General features: G+C 53.4%; 1 protein-coding gene across 3 annotated transcripts in view; it reads right to left on the minus strand.

Annotated features, from left to right (window-relative positions):
* Rnf213 (ring finger protein 213) overlaps positions 1–23,121 on the minus strand; it is a 95,101-nt gene that overhangs the window by 55,444 nt on the left and 16,536 nt on the right. For 2 of the 3 annotated variants that reach the window (XM_058585273.1, XM_058585272.1), the window contains exons 4-17: positions 22,036–22,461; positions 20,986–21,239; positions 20,652–20,807; positions 20,003–20,208; positions 17,620–17,903; positions 16,662–16,921; positions 15,192–15,389; positions 12,128–12,350; positions 11,483–11,538; positions 10,212–10,365; positions 7,692–7,853; positions 4,762–4,851; positions 4,008–4,130; positions 825–1,005 (exon numbers count right to left, since the gene is read on the minus strand). In XM_058585273.1, the coding sequence (XP_058441256.1) occupies positions 825–1,005; positions 4,008–4,130; positions 4,762–4,851; positions 7,692–7,853; positions 10,212–10,365; positions 11,483–11,538; positions 12,128–12,350; positions 15,192–15,389; positions 16,662–16,921; positions 17,620–17,903; positions 20,003–20,208; positions 20,652–20,807; positions 20,986–21,239; positions 22,036–22,461 (2,773 nt within the window). The remainder of the gene's footprint in view (positions 1–824; positions 1,006–4,007; positions 4,131–4,761; positions 4,852–7,691; positions 7,854–10,211; positions 10,366–11,482; positions 11,539–12,127; positions 12,351–15,191; positions 15,390–16,661; positions 16,922–17,619; positions 17,904–20,002; positions 20,209–20,651; positions 20,808–20,985; positions 21,240–22,035; positions 22,462–23,121) is intronic. The other variant, XM_046463189.1, reaches the window with a different exon arrangement.

Below are 23,121 nucleotides of genomic sequence, written 5' to 3' on the forward strand. Positions count from 1 at the left end.
TAGGAGGTCCAATGCCCTGGTTTTGTCCCCAGCACCACACACATGTGCATACACGCGCACGCACTCACAGTTTAATTCATAATTACAAAAACACGAAGGCAGCTGAGATGACTTCAGTGGGAAAATGGACCAACCCACGCACATCTAGACAAGGGTGCTTTGCTCAGCAATAACAGGAACAGAGCTTTTGTCGGGCCTGAAACCTTAGACGCATCCTGCTGCGTGCGCAGAGTGCGGACATTCAAAACAGAAGTGCACTCCTCTCCAGCAAGCTGCCAGGCCAGTGCACACAGCAGCCACCTTCATGACCCCCGCGCTGCTCCTGCACTGCTCCTGCCCCTCCTGTGGCATTGGGTGTGACTGATTTTGCTGAGACCATCATCTGCCCTGGGTTGTATTGCCCTGCCCAGTGCTTTCCCACTACAAGATCTGAATCTAGCAATTTACACATAACCCTGCACAACTGTCCTCAGGGCAATGCAGAACCTCTGGAAGGTGACACATGACGAGTCACACTCGTCATGGTTGATAGAGGAAGTCTCCAACACCCTGGGTAAGCAACTTGCCCCAGACACTTTCAGAGGGTCTGCTTCAAGGACAGTGTGTGCCCCCAGGAGCACATGTCCAGCAGGCACTCAGCAGACAGTGGCTCTGCCGTTAGATGCTCTTTATTACACAAGATGCCTAGCACCTGCCTGGGCACCCCCGCCCATCCTGCCTTTACCAAACCTCAGCACATGTAGGCTGAGGATCAGGTCATCAAGCACCTTGCCCTATTCTGCTACCTGAGAAAGGACAGCAGACCCAACCATCCCTACACACACCATACAACTTGAAGAGCTGCTTCACATCTGGCCCCGTGAGCAGATGTTTAAGAATCTCATCCAGGTCGTCCACGGCCTCTCCATTGTTCCTGGGCCAGGACTTGGTGATCACGGCAGACACAAGGCTGCCAAATTTCTGCAAATCATGACAAGAGACTCCCTCCAGGACACTGGTCTGAGACTAGAAGAAAATGAATTAAAAAGAATTTAGAAGATTTCACTGATTTGTATTTTAATGACAAGTTAGTACCCATCAGCATTTCAAAAATCTACTGAAGCTAGTTTTTTAGTGCCTTAAAAAAAAAAAAAAGAACAAGAAGAAGAAGAAGAAGAGAAGTTGGGAGTATCCCCCTGGTAAAGGGAGAGCTTAGCATGCTGGGAGGCCCTGGGTTCATCCCCAGTCCTGCAAAAGAAAGGAAAACAAAAAAGTACCTAACATGTCCTAGAACTTTTCCATCCCCCTGTGGCCTGTCTCCTTACGTGAGGTACCAGAGATTTGAAGATGCACGCACATGAACACACCCCAGCAAGCCCAAGTCACACGCCTTCCCAGCTCACTGCCACCTTCTGCATTTTTCTTAGTCTTGCCTGTCATAAAAAATACTAAAAACAAGATGAGGAAGCCTCTACTACATTGTGTGTTTCATGTCCTAAGCTGTGATTCTCATGAAGACCGCTCTCAAACACCACAGATACGCCAGTTCTCCTGATGCTTCACCAAGAAACAAAACACTTTCCTTCTTTAGGTTTATAATTTTGCAAAAAAAAAAAAAGTTCAGTCATCAGTAAAAAACCACAGGGTGAATAAACAACAGACACTTTTTGACGTATAAAAGGACAAAAGAAAACATTAACTAGCAATGCATAAAAAGTTACAGACCATGATGAAGTGAGATTTATCCCGGGAATAGAACCATGTTTTAACTCAAAAATCAGTCAATAAGCTGGGTGTGGTGGCACACGTCTGGTGAGGCTGAGGCAGGAAGATTGCAATTTGGAGGTCAGATTCAGCTACTTACTGAGGCTCTATCTCAAAATGAAAAACAAAAAGAGTGGGCTGGGGTTGTGGCTCAGCAGTAGAGCGCTCACCTCGCACGTGCGAGACCCTGGGTTCGATCCTCAGTACAACCTACAAAAATAAACAAGTGAAATAAAGGTGTTGTGTCCAACTACAACTAAAAAATAAATATTAAAAAAAAAATAAAAAACCTTCCCAGGTGCAGTGGTGCACATCCATAATCCCAGCTATTCAGGAAGCTGAGGCAGGAAGAAGATTGCAAGTTTGAGGTCAGCCTGGGCAACTTGGCAAGACTGTGTCTCAAAATAAAAATTAAAAAGGGCTCAGTGGCAGAGCACCCCTGAGTTCAATCCCTACTACCACAAAAACAGAGGAAAAAATTTAAAACCTCTGTGCCCTAACACAACCACCAAGAGTGAAAACAACCCAGAGACTGGAAGAAAATACCGGAGGATCACTTATCTGACAGGAGATTTGCACACGATAATCCAAAGAACTCTCACAAGCCACAATAAAAGAAAGACATACAGCCCAATGAACAAATGGGCCAAAGATCTAAACAGACATTTCTCCAAAGACACAAAAAATAGAAATAGCCAAGAATCATATGAAAAGGTGCCCAAGGCATAGCCAGAGCCACCTGAGAAGCCACTCCACACCCCAGACTGCGTCACAGGGCAGAGAGCACAGGCTGTGGAGTGTGGAGAAGTCAGGACTCTCCTCGGCTGGCAGCTGACATGGAAATGGCCCAGCCGCTGTGGAAATGTGCCCGACGGTCCTTCAGATCACACAGGGTCCAGCCACTCCACCCGCAGGCGTAGAAAGCGTGAATAACACGGCCACACGAACCCGTGCACGGAGATTCACAGCAGATCTACCACAGCCACCTCAGGGGGAGCCCAGATGTCCATCAGGGGACAAAGCCAAGCACACTGTGTCCATATGAAGAGCAACAAGTAGCCATGAGAAGGGACAAAGCATGACAGGAGCTCCAGCGTGGACAACCTGAACAACGCTCAAAGAAGCAGGCACCCAAGGCCACATTTCATTCCTGAGACACCCGAGTAGTCTCTGGAGGAGGAAGGAAGACTAGGTGTTGCTGAGGAGGGCCCTGGGGCTGGCGTGGTGAGGGTGGACGTGACAGCTGAAGGGCTGCGCTTTCTTTCTGAGCTGCTGAGAATGTCGCCAAGTTGACAGTGGTGGTGGCACCCACACCTGAGAACACACCCCACGGCCCAGGTGCAGCTCCGGAGGGCGAGTGACAGGGCATGTGAATACGACCTCACTGAAGCCCTGAGCCAAGAGCACGCAACAGAGTTGGGCTGTGCTCAGTGGTGGAGCACTTGCCTGGCAAGCAGGAGGACTGGGTCCCATCCTCAGCACCACAAAAATGATATAAAATAAAATAAAGGTATTTTGTCCATCTACAACTAAAAATATATTTAAAAAACTAAGAGCAAGCAAAAGTCTTAGCAACGACAAGAGCCCAGAAAAAGGAACCTCTACTTCTTGGGACCCTGCTGGCCAGCAATGAAGCTCAGGCCTGTGCAGGGTGGGAAGTGTCCATCCAGTAGGAGACAGAGCAGGGCATTGGGGCCAGCAGGCAGCCTGGTATTGTGCAGGGACAACTCCTGCCAGGCTCTGGGGAGAACCTCCTCCCACTTTGCAGAAAAAAGCCAAGTGTACCAATAGACTATTTCCCCTCTTTTTTGCAGTGCTGTGGATAGAACCCAGGGCCTCGCACATGCTGGGCAAGCGCCCCGTCCCAACAAGGATGGAGTCTATTCGACTATTCCTTCCACAGATGTGCTGTTGACCTTTGGGGTCTTTTGCTGCATATCTGCTGGGCAAGAGTTAACAGGCCATAAACAAACCAGTGGCAACGATCCAATGAGCAGTCAGAGGTGCAGCCTGCCAGGTCACCTGCACCGAGGCTTGGGAGCGCCACTGTGGTTTCACCAAGTACGGGGCCCGTCTCTGCAGCAGGAAGCCAAGCTGCATCTCAAGGAGTGGGCACCACACGCTGCACAGCAGCATGGGGCCCAAGCCAGGGAGGGGCTGCCCAGGACCCAATCCTTGGAACCGGCAGGCACTTAGGGCTGGCGCTGACCATGTTGGCAAGCAGCCGTGAACCCAAGCATGTTTCTCAGGAAGAGATCGGTCACCTGGCAGGCAGAGCTCACAGCTTCAATGACACACTTCTCAAACCTCTTGGCCACACTGTCCTGCAGGCCAGCTGCATCCCAGAGCGTGCTGCAGAAGACAGAGATCTGGAAGACAGGCCGCTCCTGGAACACACAGGTGGGTGGGGCGTGAGTGCCTGGTGGCTCTGACTCCCCTCCTGCATGCCCCACCCTACGCATGTCCTCCCTGGCCATCACCAGAGGAGCAAAGATGAAACCGAGTTGGTCTCTTTTCCCATACTGGAAAAAAAAAGCAGCCAGAATAGCTGCTTGCAAAAACATGGAAATTTTGAAAAATAAGCCATTTTTCCTTGCTTTTGTCTTCCTAAAAAGATCCATTTGATCAGGCCCGTATAGAACACTCGTATCATGTAGAAACCAATTCTCATGGGTCACAGGCCTTCATTCAACATAAAGGGTAGTTTTTTGAGTTCTCCATGTCACAGTATTTAAGAAGGCTCCTGCCCACCACCAGGTCCCTTGGAGCCTGCACATGGAGGGCTTGATGACATGAATGTCTAGAGCCCCCAGGACAGCACAATTCTATTCCCTGGCTCTTCTCAGGAATGTCACACTAGAACTCTAAAGTGTTTTGGGGACAAATTGCAAAGGCCTGATCAGGAAAAAATAAAAGGAAAGCTGGGGTGGATCTCAGGGCCTGCACATGCTGTAACACCCAGTGCTGCCAGCAGTTTGGGCTCATCACCACCCTGAGGGTGTCCCCGAGGTCTGGTACCTGCTTGAGCCTCCCTTCCATGTCGCCCAGCAGCGATTCCTTCCAGCCACACTCTGCAGGAAAGTTTATTCCCACCAGCCGCCGCCAGACCTGTAAAAACCCACATGTTAAGTGACAACCACAGGGACAGGTAAAGACCACAGGGACATCCTACAGAAAACACCCAACAGCCAGGCGTGGGGGCACCTCTGGTCCCAGCTGCTCCAGAGGGCAAAGCAGGAGGATTGCGAGTTCAAAGCCAGCCTCAAAAACTTAGCAAGTCCCTGAGGAACTCAGTGAGACCCTGTCTCCAAATAAAAAATAAAAAAATAAAGGGCAGGGATGTGGCTCAGTGGTTGAATGCTCCTGGGTCCAATCCCCACTAAAAGCACTTTGCTAAACCCATTGAAGGCACCAAGCTAACAGGTCCCCACACCCAGGTAGGCATCCCGTCCCCACACCATGTCTGCTCGAGAGAGGCAGCATTAGGAGGACAGGAGCCTGGAGCAGCTGCCCCCTCCCACGTGCCTCCATATGTCCACCTAATGTCTGGATCCAGGGTCCACCTCGGGACACACAGTGCATTTACTGATCACGTCTCTTTTCTGGAGAAGTTCGCTGCCTTATCTTTCCTTGACAATTTTGAACAGTTCAGGGCATTCTGCAAACTGTCTCTTGATCCCACGATCACGACAGGTTTGGTCAGGGCACTATGAAGTCAAACCACGTAGAAAGTGCACTCGGTGTAGGTCAGGTGTGGCAGACGACTGCACTTGCCACAGCTGCCCAGCCAAACACCTTGGGCCCGACTGAGAGGCCCATGAGATCTGCTAGTGCCATCAGGGCTGACAGAGAGGCCGGCCTCGGTTCAGGCTTATCCGCCAGCTCTCCTCACTCACTGCCATTAGGGCTTCTGCGCTGAGCCCTGGGAATCCTGTGCCTCACTGACCTCAGGATTGTTGAGTGATCCCTGCCTGCATCAGCTACTGTGCCTTGGTCACAGAGTGACAGTGTTGTATTGCAATCATTTCATCTACATTTCTTAGCTACCATCTTTAACAGGAAAATTTTAAATTTTTTTCTTCTTGTTTATCAATTAATTTTAATCCATTCCTATCATTTGGCCTTTTAATAATCAAATGTACCAGATTGGCTAATGTGAGTATCTTGAACATGTTTCTTAAAACATGGAATAGCTTTAGACTTACAAGAATGCCAGAGGTAGCCCAGATAATTTCTATGAACTCAGCTTTATATTCATTTTTTAGTTGTAGATGGGCACAATAGCTTTATTTCATCTTTATGTGGTGCTGCGAGCACTCTACCACCAAGCCCCAGCCCCAGCCCAAATTTCTATGCACTCCTGACCCCAATTCTGCCATCGTGACCATGACCACCCCTGAGCTGTCATAAATGAAAAGCTCGCAACAGCAGACCACCAGTAGACCATCGTCGACAACCCCTGACTCCACCGGGTCCTCGTGCCGTCCCAGTAGGAGTCCGCACCGCCACGTGCGTCCACCCCTCTCCCTCAGCGCTCCCCGACGCTCCAGCACCACGAGGTCCTGGCCCCTGTGCACTCCATTGTCCCGTGGAGGCGGCTCCCCTCCAGGAGCAGCGGTGTAAGACAGGAACGAAAGTTAGAAGGCACAATTGGGCCATGTGTGCTGGCCATCCGGGGCAGGAGGGTCGCAAGTTCCAGGCCATCCTGGGCAACCTAGCAAGACCCTGCCTCAAAATAAAAAATAAAAATGGCTGGGGAGGTAGCTCAGTTGTACGGTGCCGCTGGAATCAGTCCCTAATGCTGCCCCCCCCTCCCAAAAAAGCCATGAAGTGAGGTAGGTGAGCTCAGGTCCCAGGGTGCCACTGCCACAGTGCTCTGGGGGACAGAGCTGACAACTGTATGAATCGTGAGTTTCACTGCTGTCTCCAGCTCCTTCCATACACAGAGCTCTTGCCTCCCTTCTCCTAGTGAGAAAGAGCCCCACCTTCCAACAACATGTTCGTCTCCCCAGACCCACTAACTTTACTTGTAAAACAGCAATAACAGCAGCAACTACCTCAGCACAGCTGCTTAATTAATTTCCATTTTTTCTTTATCATTACGACTGCACTTAGAATCTTTCTTTCTTGTCTGTGGCTCCACGGCTATCCTTCACTATAACTGAACGCCTGGGGATTATACCGCTTAGAATCCTGGAATAACATTTAATAATCCAATTGTGTTTTCCTGGGATTTCAGTGTGTTGATATAAAACTTCACAAAGCAGTTGGGGGACGATTACTTTTGTCTTTGACTGAAACCTACGACCCTCTGGCCCTGGAGACACCCTGGTCCAGTTGGTTGGGGTACCCCTGCCTCATATCACAATGAGTCGGGCCCCTACTCTATGAGAAGACCACAAGCAGGGCCACAGTCTCCCTGGAAGACCGTGGCTCAAGGGGACAACTCTCCACTTCTAAGACAGGAGAGCAGACCTTTACTTGTGGTGAGGACCTCCTACCTCCAACTCCCCTGCTGCAGCTCTCGAGGGACCCAGGCTCCTGGGTCTCAGGCGCTATATTGTGGAATCGCCACGTCCAAGGCTTTGGGGGCAGAGTCCATCCTGTCAAATGGCTTTGCTCAGCTGCTGGCTAGCATCTTTACCCTACTGTCACCTTTACCTTCCATTTCCAGTGACACACAGCTGGCTTACAGCCTCAGACCTGAAGCAGAGCCCGATGGTCCTCCTGGCAACCCCTGCCTCAGTGTGACCACGGTATCACACTGTACCTGGCAGCCACCAACTCCCCGCCAGGGAAGGGCCAATGTCCCTTCCTGGAGAAGGGGCCAAGGCTCAAGGCAAGGCTCAGGATGAGGCTGGGCCTCCAGGCTATGGGCCTGCTGGTCCAGCTTCGGGCATCCCCACCCTGGTACCTGAAGAGGCTCCACAGACTCAGGCAAAGCATACCTGGATCTCCTCGGGATACGAGAACTGGACAGTTGAGCGTTTCTGGAACATGCTCTTCACAAACACCCTGCGAAGCCAGGATCTAGTGGTGGCCAGGACACCCTGCAGGACACTTGTCACTGAGCCCTTCCAGGCTGCAGCTCCTGGGTCCTCTGCCATGTCCTGTGGGCACATGAGAGAAAGTCACCTACTCTGCGCTGCTGTTCCCAGCACCCGCGCCACGGCACAGCTCTGTCCTTGATGGAAACCTCCCTGACACAAGCACTGTGCTTCCCACTGGGCTCCCTTGAAAGGGGCGATGGGAAGCAGCCACTCTGCTGGCCTGGAGGCCAACCCAGTCCCCTTCCCATGGGCACATTGTGGGGACAGCCCCTATCTCTCTCCTCTGAACTTCCACCACCACACCCACAGAGCCACCTCCAATTGGGGACTCAAAGCCTCTAGTGACCTGACCCTCTTTCTTTGCACTCCAGAGGTATCTGCCAAGGAGCACACGCCTCAGACCTCATTTTAGAGAGGCCTCCCCTGAGGCCCTGAGGACTACACGGTATGTGCTTCCATGGAACCCACAACACCTGGTTCTGCCACCTCCTGCCCCTTGAGGCTCACAGAACCACCCTGGGTCCTCCGCCTCAGCAGAGCCATCAAGCTGGCCAAAAAGACGCCATCCTGCCGTAGGGAACCAACTAGAGTGGAAGAGACGGCCCTTTCAGACAGCACGAAGAGCGTGGTCCGCAGACACAGTGAGTGCCCAGGTACAGAAGCACAAGGAGCCGGGGAGGCAAGCCAACAGCAGCAGAGGGGACGTGGGCTCCGGGCAGGGTAAGCAGAGCACAGGGCACAGGCGAGGGCAGGCCAGGACATCACTGGGGGTCTCAGGGAAAGCAAAACAGGGGCCCTTGCATGATGTCCCTGAACTGCACAGAACCTTCCAGAGCAATCTGGATGCCTCAGCGGGCATACATGTCCCTTGTGCCCAGGCATTCTACCAACACCCAAAAGTGGCCCAGCCAAACACTGGCCCATCCTGGTGTCATCCAGGGCTGCACAGAAGTGGTCAGTAAAGGAACGGCTGGGAGAATCCCGAGGCTGAACAACCCCAGTGCCCTGACCTGTGCTCCAGGCCCCACAAGCAGCCGCCTAGCTGGGCTCCCAACGAGAGGCTCCCAACACTCGCCCCAGCGTGTTTTCGTTCTGGTCAATTTTGTCACTGCATAGCATTTTTATTTTTGCAGCAAAGATGGAGTATCTGTGACCACAGATCTGGGACACTGAACGACCATGACAAGTAAATCCAGGCTGGGGCTGGGGCTCAGCGGCAGAGCGCTTGCCTAGCACGTGTGAGGCCCTGGGTTTAATCCCCAGCACCACATAAAAATTAATAAAGCTACTGTGTGCTCATATACAACTAAATAACTATTTTTAAAAAGGTTTGGGATGGGGGCTGGGGATGTGGCTCAAGCGGTAGTGTGCTTGCCTGGCATGCGCAGGGCGCTGGGTTCGATCCTCAGCACCACATACAAAGATGATATGTTTGCCGAAAAAATAAATATTAAAAATTCTCTCTTTCTCTCTCTCTCAAAAAAAAAAAAAAAAAAAAAGGCTAGGGATGTGGCTCAGTGGTTAGGCAACCTTGGGTTCAACCCTAGGACCAAAAAAAAAAATCATTCTTAGAGTGTGTCTGTGGTATCTTAAAGAAGTAAGGCTGAGCTGGGGATGTGGCTCAAGCGGTAGCGCACTCGCCTGGCATGCGCAGGGCGCTGGGTTCAATCCTCAGCACCACATAAAAATAAAATAAAGATGTTGTGTCCACCGAAAACTAAAAAAAATGAATATTAAAAAATTAAAAAAAAAAGAAAAAGAAGTAAGGCTGTAAGAATAAGGTGAAGACAGACTCGACCACCTCCATCGTAACCTCACAGTCCTGGTGCGCAAGGCCAAGAGCAGAGTCGTCCACAGACACAGCCCAGCCAGAGGCTCAGGACCCGCCGTGGAGAAGCTGCACAGCACCGCGCAGCCCCCCACGCGGCCACAGAAACACTGCCCCAGCAAGACTCGGGTGAGAGGAGACAGGGTGAAGGCCAGGGCAGCGGGGCTCCAGAGGCAGGAAGCAGAGTCAGCGTCCCTCTGGGGCACGAGGGCAAGGATGCATTCAGGTGCTCTTCCCTTGCAGGCCGAGGGGTGCCAGGGCCTGAGCTGGGCAGCTGGGCAGCAGGGCCCAGGCCCCACAGCTGTGCTGTGCCGCAGGGAGGATGGAAGACCTTGGGCGGGGGAAATAGGCCCTAGGTTTCTGTGAACAACAGAATCAAGGGGAAAATAGGGGTCATCTTCTTGCTGAGGCCAGGTGCGAGGTGTGTAGTCTGCACACGGCTGAACCCATCCGGTGGGTGCCTGAGAGCTGACTCGACCACTCTCTCTGCTACAGGCATCCCAGGACCCCACAAGTTCCCTTCCAAATCAGGCTGCGTGGAGTCAGATTCCACGGATGGGCATGGCATTTGGTACCTAAGTGCCACTTACCACAGCAGGACCAAGTCCAAGGACTCTGCCAATGACCCACGCAGACAAGGCGGGGATCTCGAAATACTTCGGGGTTTTGGTGATCTTGCAGACAGCTTCATGAAGCTTCAGGCACACGGTCAAATAGGACTCCAATGATGTCTTCTCCAGAATCCTACCCACCAGGTATCCAGAGAGATCAGTGAAGTCGTTAGGAAATGAGGAAACAATACCCATGAGTTACCAGTCCCTTCCCTTTTAAAGACCTACAAGCCAGGACTCTCAGCTTCTCAGGAGGCTGAGGTAGGAGGCTGACCAAGTTCAAGGCCAGCCTAACAACTTAGCAAGACCCTATCTCAAAATCAGTAGAAGGGCTGGGGATGCACTTCAGGTTCAATCTCTACTACTATCAATAAATTACTTAAGATAAATTACCTACAAGTAAAGCATTTATTTGATCTCCTCTAGGTAACATTAAAATGGATCTAAAAGCGGTGAATAAAATAAAAAGGGAACATAGAGTAGGCATCATGGCACACGCCTGTAATCCCAGCTACTTGGGAGACTGATGCAGGAGGATCACAAGTTCCAAGCCAGCCTCAGCAACTTAGTGAGGGCCTAAGCAACTCAGTGAGACCCTGTCTCTAAATAAAATGCAAAAAAGACTGGGGATGTAGCTTAGTGGTTAAGCACCCCTGGACTTAATCCCTGGTACAGGGAGCACCAGGAAGACATTCCTTTTGTTTTAGTTCAGCAGTTGGAACTATTCTTATTAAAAGCAAGTTAAAATACTCACAAGCATATTACCTTATTTAAAAAAATAGCAAAGAATGAATATTTCTAATCATTAAAATAAGATTACACTTGGAAAAAAATTCAGAACATTACAGGAGGGAGGGGGATGCTAAGGGAAGAATGTACACTGCTCACCGAATGTTTTCCACCTGGTGAGACCCACGTTTTGTATTGATGACTAACAGCAGGGTGATATGAGAAAGGTCACTTCGAAGTCACAGGGGCTTGCCATGCAGGGAGACCCTGCGCATCACCCCAAGTCCCGACACCCTGGGGCCCGGGAGAGGGAGCAACAGCAGTGCTCAGAGAGGTTCTGGGACTGTGGGCCCTGGTGCACATTCCTGGCTGCATTCAGGTGCTCTTCCTTCAGGGACAGAGGTCATGCACAGTGCAGGAGTAATTGTTCTGCAAGGCCACTTTTGATTTTTTGGTGCGAGCAGGTGGCTCGCACCCCATAGGAGCCCGCGCAGAAGAGGCTGCAAGGCCTTTCTACTTACGTGTCCTGGTAGATGTCCACGAGGTGGATCAGCATATTGAAAACACGCTCGACAACCTAGGGCCGGGCAGAGAAAGGGCCTTATGAACAGTCCAATCAGGAAACAGCTGTCTGTGCCAAGAAGGGCACAGGACTGACGCATCCTGTTCTCCCTGTGCACAGCCTTCAAGGGCTCAAGGGCCCATCTTCACCTTCCACCAATGAAACCCAGGCCGTGAATCTGCTTTTTTTTTTTTTTTGGCTTTTCTTTTTTGGAACAGGGGATTGAACCCAGGGCTTTGCATACACGAGGCCAGTACTTTGCCACTAACCTACATTCCAGCCCTCATACCATTTTCTTTACCCCCCAAAAGCTAAGGAAAGACAGCAGCTACGGAATGTGTGACATTCACAGTGCCTTCTAACAGTCGTAAATAAAACAAAAGGCTACTGTTCTCTTGCACTCTTTTTATTAAACCAGAATCGAGTCTGGGAAGTCAGACTTGAACCCTCAGAGGTAATGACCTCTTATTTCAGCAATTCTGTTATTAGTTCTCAGCATTTTCCCCAGCCCGTTCTTCAGGACAGAAGACCAGAGCCCTCAATGCTCAGCTTGTAGTCTGCTTTGGCTAAGCAAGGACCTGACACCCTGCTCCCAACCACAAACCTCTACGTTTTGGTAAGAGATCTCCTGAAGCCCTTGCAGCCTGTAGTGAGTCCCTAGGAAACAGTCCAGGACCCGAGTGGGCACGAGACTCAAGTACTCCGTGGAGTTTTCCATATAGGGAACCAGGCTTCCCAGAGGCAGCAAACTGAACCAGGATCGGAAGAGGTACTCATCCACACACAGCAACTGCTTCCTGCTCTCCATGAAGCTAAGAAACTGGTTCCTGAGTGAAGAAACCGGGACAGAGACCAGGGCATCAGAGAGAGCACTGAACAGACTCAAGGCAAGGAAAAACAAGGCTGGGGATATGAAAGCATCATGGGAACAGACATGGAGTGAATCAACGAAAACTAAACAACCACCAGGCACGGCGGCACACCTGTGATCCCAGCAACTCAGGAGGCCGAGGCAGGAGGATCACAAGTTCAAGGCCAGCCTCAGCAACGAAGTCAGGCCCTGTCTCAAAAGAAAAAATTAAAAAGGGCTGGGGATGTGACTTAGTGGTTAAATGCTCCTGGTGTCAATCCCTAGCACCAAAAAAAAAAAAAAAAAGAATCAACAACAAAAAATTTGAATTCAGCTTTCATTTTAAAAGGTTCCAAAAACAGACCAGAGGCGAAAACAATTGAACTCATTGCCCTCATCCCTAAGGATGGCAGGTTACCTCCCAGTGGACAGTACGACAGGGGGACAAGAGGACAGGGCACTCAACAGCCAATTGAAGCACCTACCTGTGTGTGGAAATGAGCGTGGTGCTGTCTTCATGTTTTAATGATTCAGATTTAAGTTTACTACTTTTTAAAATATTTTTTAGCTGCTGATGGATCTTTATTTTATTTATTTGTATGTGGTGCTAAAAACCGAACCCAGTGCCTCCCGAATGCTAGGCAAGCACGCTACCACTGAGCCACAACCCCAGCTCCTTTTTTGTGGGCTGGGGCTGGGGCTCAGTGTCAGAGCACTCGCCTAGCATGTGTAGGCACTGGGTTTGATCCTCAGTACCTCATAAAAGTAAATAAAATAAAGGCATGCTGACCACCTACAACTACAAAAAAAAAAAAAATGTCAGGGCAGCCACCCAGGGCTTCCCCCATGCTGGGGGGCCTCTGCCACCGGGTGAGCCCAGCCCTACCACTTTCTTTGTAGGTTGTGCTTTCCAGCCTTCTCTGAGAACCGCTCCCCACTCCCAGGCCAGGCTCCTTAGAAGCAAGCCCTCAACATCAGGCAGCTGTGCTTAGGACCCTCGCGCTTCCACTGCAGCCCCTTCAGGGCCCTGAGAGCGGTCCAGCTCAGAAGGCAGCCCCTCTTGCTGCACCGTGCCCGCTGCATGCCCGAGAAGGACGTGTGTCCTGCCATGCTGGGCACTGAGGCCCCTGGGCGCCACCTGGGTCTGGCTGGTCCCCGGCTCTCTCTCCAATGTCTGATCACTTTAAGATCACTTTAAGGTCTTCTTTAAACTACTTTCAAAGTAGATGGGAAGGCAAAGGGCAGTAGTTAACTTGTAGAAAGCAAACAGAAGGAAGCGGGTGGCTGGAAACCACGTCAAGAGAAAAGGCTTATTTGGGACTAACTCCTGACAGGCTCACTGAGGCTGATGTGAAGCCAGGAATTACGGCCGAGGTGTCTCCATCTGCCTGGGAAGGAAGATTCCTTTAGTAGCGTAACTTCTGACCAGCTACTGACCCCAGTGCTCACGTTAACACGGGATTGACTTGTACATTGAAGCCCCTTAAATAGGATGGGTCCCCTTGACAGTTCCGGAGGGGGACCAACTAAGGTCAAAACTCCACCCCCAACATGAAGAGCTGAACACTGACAGCAGAGCGTGCAGAGGGGGTCCCAGCTCTCCTGGCATAAGGAATACGCTTGGAGACAGCGGTCTCTGCTCAGAGACGCCCTCTCTCTCTCTCAAGAGTGCTCTCTGGGGCGGGGGACACAGCTCAGTTGGAAGAGAATTTGCCTGACATACACAAGGGCCTGGTGCAATGCCCAGCACCAAAAAAAGAAAGAAAAAAGATGCCGTCCGACTGAGCCTGCCTTGCTTTCACTTCACTTTCACGTGCATGACTTTGGTGTCTGACTTTAAACTTTCTTTCATGGAAACCCCGGCGCTGAGGTCTGGAGTTTTAGCTCCGGCTCTCCTGTGACACCCACGGTTTCCACCTATCTGCCCATGCCAAGGTCCGGCCTTGACCTTTCCACAAGTTGTTCTCAACACACTCCCTGACCCCCCGCCTGGACGTCTTTGGGTTTCACCCCCATGTCCTCGCTGGCCCTGGAGAGGCCTCGTCTCAGGTTAGGGGTTATGAGGGAGGGGCCAGGGATTTGCTGTAGCTTCAGGGAGACTCAGTACATGGAAACGACCCATCCCCTGGGCCATGGTACCCCTGTCAAAAGCCAGAGCCTGAGCGCCCATGGCCACTGGCTCCTCTTTCCTGCTTCAGCGAGCTCCTTGTGTCCAGGTCTCAGGAACAGTGACTCTTCCTGTTCTTAGTCCCTTTCCACCCTGGATGGCCACTGTCTGGCCCACACTGCAGGACCCAGTGAGCCCACGGTCATTGCCTCTGTACTCTTGCCCACCCAAGGCACTACACTACAGGAGGTCTGAGCCTCCCACCCACAGGGCAGCGCTGTGCCCTCACAATCAGTGCAGAGACTCGGGGAGTCCTCTGCTTCTCCCAGCCAGTTCTCTGGCCTGAGATTTATGGCCAGCAAAAGGAGGTGCCTGCTCTAAGCCCTGCCCAAAAGGTGCTTACCACCCCCACCCCAGCTAAGGCAAGGTCTGAGGCCAGGAACTGAGGTTTGCGGTGCTCAGGGCTGTATCCTGGGACCCTGAGCACACAGAGGTGCTCTCTAAGTGTCTGTCACACAAATAAGTGGACACATATTAGTACAGGCATAAGACTGTCCAGCACAGTGGCCACGCATGAGATCCCAGTCACTCCAGAGACAGGAGGATCACCAGTTCAGGCCGTCTCAAGAACTAGACTGGGTCGCAGCTCGGGGCAGAGTGCGAGAGTCGGTGCTCCAGGGCACCCTAACACAATGCAGCTTCTCAACTTACTCATTTAGCATTTCTTTCTGAAACTGTGAGAAAGAGATTCCCTCGAGGGCTGCCCATGTGTCCTCGGGCTGACTCACAAAGTCCTTCCTGGGGGGCGCCAGCTGCATACAGTAGTGCAGGACAGGGAGGATGCCCAGCCAGTCGATGACCTTGGCGTCCATGCACCTTTGGCACAGGTTGACCAAGTACTCTCGCCATCTAGGAGGGAACCAGACCCACTGTGAGCTATGGAGGGCTGTGTCCAACCCACCCTGGGGTCCTCTGTCCCAGGAGGGAAGGGACGGCCACATGCACGTAGCACAAGGAATCTGCTGCAGGCCTGGATGGAGTCCTCGGACCAAGAGACATAGGGTAGCCAAGGGACAAGTTTCCCTGCCCCTAGAGCACCAGCCCCACAACCCCGCCCCCTCCCCCCCAGCATCATTCCCACCCACAGCACACAACTAAGGAGTTGAAGTGCTCAGGTTCCAGCCAGGCATTCACACAGGGCCTGTTAAACCAGACAGTCTGGCAATGGCGGCCCTAAACACAAAGCAAACTTTTTTTTTTTTTAAACTGGAGATTGAACCCAGGGACCCTCCATCACTAAGCTACATCCCCAGCCTTTATTTTGAGATAGGCCTCCCTAAGTTGCTGAGGCTGGCCTCGAAATTGCAATCCTCCTGCCTCAGCCCCGAGTTGCTGGGACTACAGGCATGAGCCACTATGCTCAGCTACAAAGTCACTTTTTAAAAGGAATGTCACATGGAGTGTCCCCCACAGGCATAGAAACTGAAGCTTCTCCCTCCTCTCACACCCCTGCACAGCTGTTTGTACATTCCTTACCACAACCCTCTTTCACTGTGCAACTGCCTGGGTGTTTAAAACGTAGGAAACCCACAGCTGCTCAGGAAAGGCCAGCTGATGTCACCCACGCTCCGACCAAACAGAAGCAGAAGAGACCCTGACCTCCGAGCACAGTGGCTCAGAAGAGGTCACCCCTCCCACATGAAAGGCTGTCTCTGACCCTTCCCCAGGACGCAGCAGGCACATAGTGCTTCCAGAGCTTCCGCACGGGCGTGGCAGCGGGAGAGCATCCCTGGGGTCTGCAGCTGTCCCAGGCGACACCAGCAGGCAGGCCTGCGCCTGGCCCGGCGCGCTGTGTGTGCAGAGGGCCCCCAGGACAATGTTGCACTTTGATTCACTCGTTTGTTTGTTCCAGATGGGGTTCCACTAAGTTGCCCAGGCTGCCCTAAGCTCTTGGGCTCCAGCGATCCTCCTGACTCAGCCTCCCAGGAGCCGGGATGACAGTGAACCCAGAATTCAACAACAGCAGCCATGGCACACAAGCCAGGAAGTGACAGGAGCAAGTGGTGACATGACTGTGGTTTCATTTTTCCCCAGAGTGTGCTCAGCCCTTCTCTGACAAGCCCTTAACTCTGTAATCAGATAAAAGTCGTGACAAACTTGAGACAAAACACCCTGGGATACCTCTCAGATGCGCCTAGGATGTGGCTGAGGTCGCTGTGCAGGGCGTCTGGGGAGCAGGTGCTGGGGCAGAGGATGGAGCACAGCGAGGTCAGGTCACCCTCCGATAAGTAGAGTTTGGCATCTTCCACCAGGAAAAGGACCACCAGGCCCATCCTCAGCCTGCTCCTCACAGGGCAGCCTTCAGGCAGGGCGTCCCCACTCTGCCCTTCCAGAAACGGTCCTATCTGCCTTTTCAAGTACTTCCACAGGTGCTTCTTCACCTGACGCAGGGGGAAAAGAGGCACAGGCCGTGGAGCGCCTGCCCTGGGGCCTGGAGAACCCCTGGGCAGGGGCTAAGGCCCTGAGGCAGGCAACCTCTGGGGAGGGTTCCATCTGCCCTACGTCCCCCCTCCCCAGCCCCGTGGGGTTCTGGGCAGCAGGCACAGTGATGCTCAGTCCCCCACCCTGCAGGGAGGGAGAGGGGAGGCCCCGGGTGCTCCTGAGAGCGCCATGTCAAACTCAGAGGGAGCGCCAGCTCTGTCTCCAAGCCTCGGTGCGGCTGAAGGGGCCATGGTGGGCTCCACCCCTTCTATTTTTTAATATTTAATTTTTTAGTTGTAGTTGGACACAATACCTTTATTTTTATGTGGTGCTGAGGGTCGAACCCAGGGCCTTCCACGTACTAGGTGAGCGCGCTACCGCTGAGCCACAACCCCAGCCCTCCACCCTTCCTTTCAACTCTGCCCAGGCCCGCGAAGAACTCAAGACCAGTCCCCGGAATGAGGCTCCGAGGTGCCATCAGGAGCAAGCACGTGGGGGGAGAAGTCCCAAGAGGTGGTGCAGGAACAAAACAGACGCAAAGGTCCTCCTGCCCCCTGCACCTACCCCACTCAGTCACAGGGTCTCCTGGCCTCCAGTGGATCGGGGGACCCTGACCACCCACTCCAGAGCTGCTGGGGACCACGGGGAAGCCTGATACCTCTGACTCTCCGAGGCCCAGGCTAAGCCAGGGCTTTGCTTTCCCCTCGTAAATCATGGGCGCTCGGACAACAGAATAAAACTGCCGGAACTGCGTGAAGAAGTTCTTCAGGTTGATGGGGTTCCAGGTCTGCAGAATGCTGAAGATACGGCCCAGCATGATCTCGGCCGCCATCTGCTTGCCCTTCACCAGATCCTTCTTCGTCTTATCATTGAAGAAGTTCTGTAATTTCTGTAATTTCCCAGGAGGCTTCATGCAGATTATGTCATCATACTGATGCCAATCTATGAGTAACAGCAAGAAAAATGTCACACGGAAGACCTCAAAGCCCACCATTCCTGGGCACCAGTCCAGAGGACAGAAACACAGGGGAGCAGCCAGACACAGTGGCGCACGTCTGTAATGCCAGTGCACAGGAGGCTGAGGCAGGAGGATCACAGGTTGGAGGTGAGCCTCAGTAACTTAGGGAGGCTTCGTCTGAAAAACAGAAATACGGGGGACTGGGGTTGTGGCTCAGCAGTAGAACACTTGCCTTGCAGGTGCAAGGCCGTGGGTTCGATCCTCAGCACCACATAAAAATAAATTAATTAATTAAAATAAAGTTATTGTGTCCAACTACGACTACAAAAACTAAGTATTAAAAAAAAAGAAATACAGGAGTGCAGAGGATAAAAGAAAGGAAGGAAAATAAGAGGACTCTGGTAAACTGAGGCAATCGGATCAGAACTTGCTCCATCGGCTGCGACGGCAGGGCACACCCCTACAGATGAAACCCAAGACAGCCCACAGTGATGAGCTCAAAGCCAAGTCTCTGCTTAGCCATGCAGCTGAGTGAGCCTGGTAAAGCTTTGAACAGGAGCACGCGGAGGTTAAACATTTTATACCAAAACAGCGTCTCTCACTAACAACTGCGCCCTGTAAGTGACTCAGGGTGCAGGCACTATTTTCTCTGTGCCTCCTGGGAACAAGAACCACCACCCCAAAGAAGGTGGTGCAGATTCCCCAGCAGATACAAACAGAGTCACTAGCAGGTGCCCAGTGCAGGGCAAGGGCTGAATTCATGGCTCCCCTGAGGGCCAGCTGCAAGAGACACAATTACAGAACTAGAAAAACCAGAGATGTAAAATAATCAGAAAACCCAGTGGTTAGCCAGGCACGATGGTGCGTGCCTGCACTCCCAGCAATTCAGGAGACTGAACCAGGAGAGTCAGAGTTTGAGGGCAGCCTGCACAACTTAGCAAAACCTGACTCAAAAGTTAAAAATGAATACAAAGACACAGGGATGCAGCTCTGGGGTAGAGCACTTGCTTAGCATGCATGAGGCCCTGGGTTCCATCCCCAGCAGTGTCAAAAAAAAAAAAAGAATGAAAAGAACAAAAGGCCGAAAACTTATGGTCAGAGGCAGCTGGGCATGGTGGTACATGCCTGTAATCCCAGCGACTCTGGGGGCTAAAGTAGGAGGATTGCAAATTCGAGGCCAGCCTCAGCAACTTAGGAAGCCCTAAGCTACTTAGGGAGATTTTGTCTCAAAAAAAAGAAAAAAAAAAAATTTAAAAAGGGCTGGAAACATGGTTCAGTGGTAAAATGCCCCTGGGTTCAATCCCTGGTCCCAAAAAAAGCCCTGTGGGTAGAAAGACACAGCTGAGCAGGGCTCCTGAGGCCCGGAGCAGGCGCTGCACGCACTGCTATCCCATGGCTGGCTCTGCTACCCCAGTTCTGCCCTGTCCCTGCCAGGGGATAGTTGGCCAGGGTTCATATGGCCTCCTGGGGACTTCTGACCCCACTCGAGCCCCTCCCTTTGTGGCTCTTATCAGAGCAGAAACTCCATCTTTACTCATGGAATTATCTGATGAGGTCCAGTCTCCCCTCAAAGCTGAAGTCCTCGGCGTACGTTACTGTCATTAAAAATCACGTGTACAGCCAGGTGTCTTAGGGCACCTGTACCAGCGACAGGACAAGGTGGGAAGACCCGGCTGGGTGCCCAGGCAGGCCAGCATAGCCAGTATCTGCAGATGGTCCCAGAGGACCTGAGGAGGTGCACACAGTTCTTCCAAGGATTCAGCAGGTTGAACATGGAAGCCAAAGTGCCACCAGCAAAATGTGACAAGGACAAACAGCACAGGCCCACAGGGAGGCTATGGACACCTTGTCCTGTTACTGGTCACCACCTGGCCACCCCAGGAAGGGCCAGCCAGCAGTTTCCTGTTCCAGCTTTGTCCCAGTACGCGGGCCCACTCTGCCCGCAGCGCCAACCCTTCCAGTTTCCTCTCTGGCAATAGTTAAGCCACAGCAGGGGCAACGCACAGCAGAGGACCACACAGACCTGGCCGTCGCTCCGCAGAGCAGTGCCCAGGGCAGGACGCGGGCGCCCTGGAGCCCTTACCTCCGGAGCGCACGAGGGAGGGCTTGATGCACAGGCAACGGTTCACATGCTCGCCCGCCCTCTGCGGCTGCTTGTAGATGTACTCGTACTCCACCGCCTGGTTGGGGCCGCGGTGCAGGACGTACTTGTAAGGGATGGCTCTGTCCAGGCTCCCCCGGGGAATGACAATGCTGCCCTCGATGAGGGACCCGTTCTCCCGCAAGTCCCTGCGAACCAACAGACACCAGCACGTTATCCAGAAGGCTTAACTCGGAAGACTGCGTTCTCACACACACCGGGAACACAGACCCAAAGGTACAGCGGACACTGCCAAGACGCATGTCTAGAACAGAACAAGCGCCCGGCAAAAAGACACAAAGAAATGCATGCTGGGAGCCTCACACACACTCCCCAGGGAGCAGGGGCCCGGGACTCGCTGATCACCTCTACCACATGCCGGGGGGGGACCTGGGACCTGGGACCCAGGACTCGCTGATCACCTCTAGCACACTCCTGGGGGGACCTGGGACCCGGGACTCGCTGATCACCTCTAACACACTGGGGGGTACGTGGGGACCAGGGAATCACTGATCACCCAGGGGAACCGGGCACTTGGGAACTCACTGATCACCTCTAGCACACTCCCAGGGGACCGGGGACGGGGACTCACTCGACGTAGAACATCTCGCAAGCGTCACTCCACCCGGGACGTCCGAGCTCCTCTCCTCCCCTGATGAACACGGTGTGCAGCTCGGGGTCAAAGGCGAAGTGCTTGGAGATGATGGCGTGGAAGTACACGGTGACCCCCTCCTCGGGGCTCAGCAAGCTGGAAGAGCCAAGGGAGCAACGTGGATGCCCACCTCCTCCTTTCTCTCCGGCTCTCCATCACACCTGGCCCCTGCCCACCATGAGCGGCGAAGCCGAGGAGCAGAGGGTCAGCAGGAGCAGCCAGCATCCTCTGCACTTGGCTGGGCCTGGTACCTCTCAGGGGTGTGGACTGGTACCTTGGGGAGTGGCCTGGTTCCTGGGGGCGTGGCCTGGAACCTCGGGGCGTGGCCTGGAACCACAGGGGCGTGGCCTGGTACCTGGGGGGCGCGGCCTGGGCACTGGCCTTCTGGTGCTTGTGCTCCTTCTCCTTTTTCACAGCAGCTGCGTAGTTCCTGTCACTCCCTTCCAGTTTCCTAGGGTCTGTGGGCTCTGAGCTGTTTTCGCCTGCCTTTTTTCCAGGAGCAGCCAACCTGTCCCTGGTCTCACCTTCCTAGAACAAGTAACCAAGCCCCAATCTGAAAGGGGGGACTTCCCGCCTGCCCCTCAGCCATGCATCTCACAGCAGCCCGGGTGGACCGTCCAGTCCTGCCAGCCCACTCCCATGGCCTCTGAGCACCCTTCCCCAATCCTGTCCCGGCCTCTCCTCCCTCTCTCACGCCTGGGACCCTAGTTCCTTCCGCTGATAACAGGCCACCACAAACCACCCCAGGGTCTTGGCACGCCCATACTTTTGTCTGGACCTGTCCCCAGGGACCCCAGGGCTCGCCCCTCAATCCCTCTAGCCTCTGCTCCCCCAGCCCCACCCTGGAGGCCGCACCCAGCCACCCAGCTGACGGGCCACCTTCCCTTGAGGCACCAACCTGCACATTCCCGGGGACCCCCCACATTCAACTCTTTCCCAGCCTCGGTCTCCCCCTCCAGCATGGGAACCCCCTGCAGGCAGGCTTGGTCTCCTACGCACTGTCCCTAGCACTCCACAAACATGTGCCCCACACCAGACGGAAGACGGGCTGGCAGCGGGCTGCAGCAGGGAGGGCCAGGAAGTCTGAGCAGTGTCCCCCAGGCCCAGCCCGTCAGGAAACCTGTACCTGGCGGTGTTCCTTGGCAGCAGGGGGACTGACCAAGATGGGCACCAGCCTTCAACTGCGTGTGGGGTCAGCAGTCCTTTCCCGCCCCCAGGGACCAAGTCCCAGCTACCCTCCCAGACAAGGAAACACGTCTCACCCCCACGGCACACCACAGGGGCTAGGGCCAGCACCTGCCACGACACCATCCCTCACACTCACCCCAGAGGCTGGGACCCCCGCCTGCTGCCTGGCCCTCTGGGCATCCTTCTGAGGCTTAGAGTCCCCCTGGGACTCAGGCAGTGGGAGCCCTTGGGCAGCACCTTCAGCCTTGGGGTGGGCTTCACAGGCAGAGGTGGGTGGGACAGACACCTCCTGGGAGGGGTCACTATCCCCAGAGGACGCGGCGGTGTGGAGGTCCTTTCCTTCAGAGTGGTCCTGGAGCACCGGGCTGTTCTGAGCCTCCTCTGCAACCTTGCCCGGGGCAGTCTGTCCCTGCTGGGCTTGGCTTTGGTCCAGGGCTGTGTCCTGAGACCCAGGGTGTGAAGGTGAGTTGGGACTCTGGGGAATGGAGGGAGACAGGGCCAAGGAACTTGGCTCCGAGGAAGCAGAGGTATCCTGGTTCTTCTTCCTTTTCTTCCTTTTGCTCTAAACAGAAGAGAGATGTTAATCTTACCTCGTGGGTTCACTCCAGCCTGCCCATGTTTCCTCCCGTCTCCCCCATTTCTCAGGTCCAGCAAGCTCAGCTCTGCGAGCCACTCGAGCATCACCCTGCAACTTCTTATCTCGGGTAGAACTGAACGTAAAAACCAAGGGTGTGGGGCAAGGGGGCCAAGGTAAAGGAGGCCCGCGAGAGCCTCGCATGCAGTAGCTGGGGAGGTCTCTGAGATCACCCTTGGACACTATGATGTTCCAGGACTTTCCACATGACACTCTGCGCATGTGTCACAAGCAAGAAAACCAGAATCCAGGAGGAGAGGAGAGGCTGCTGCTGTGCCCTAGAAGGCTCTGGAAGCTCCCTGGCAAGGGAGACCAGTGAGATCCTAGAAAACAGGAAGCCAATCAGTGCACATTCTACAAAGATGGGGGTCACTGGAAGGAGAAATAAATGTTCCTAATGCTTCCAAGGGAAGCCATACATGGTTAGCCAGACCTTGACGTCTCCCAGCAGATAAGACTGGAGAAGCTAAGAGGCTTCTCACAGGTTCCCAAGAGTGACCCCCACCCCGAGGAATTTCAGCTGATTCCTAACAGTAGAGAGGGACAAGGTCAATTTTGACCAAGTTGGTCTCGAACACCTGGCAGGAG

The sequence above is a fragment of the Marmota monax genome, unplaced genomic scaffold, assembly GCF_021218885.2.
Source record: "Marmota monax isolate L192 unplaced genomic scaffold, Marmota_monax_Labrador192_F-V1.1 WCK01_AAM20220418_F8-fsc00220, whole genome shotgun sequence".
Classification (NCBI taxonomy): domain Eukaryota; kingdom Metazoa; phylum Chordata; class Mammalia; order Rodentia; family Sciuridae; genus Marmota; species Marmota monax.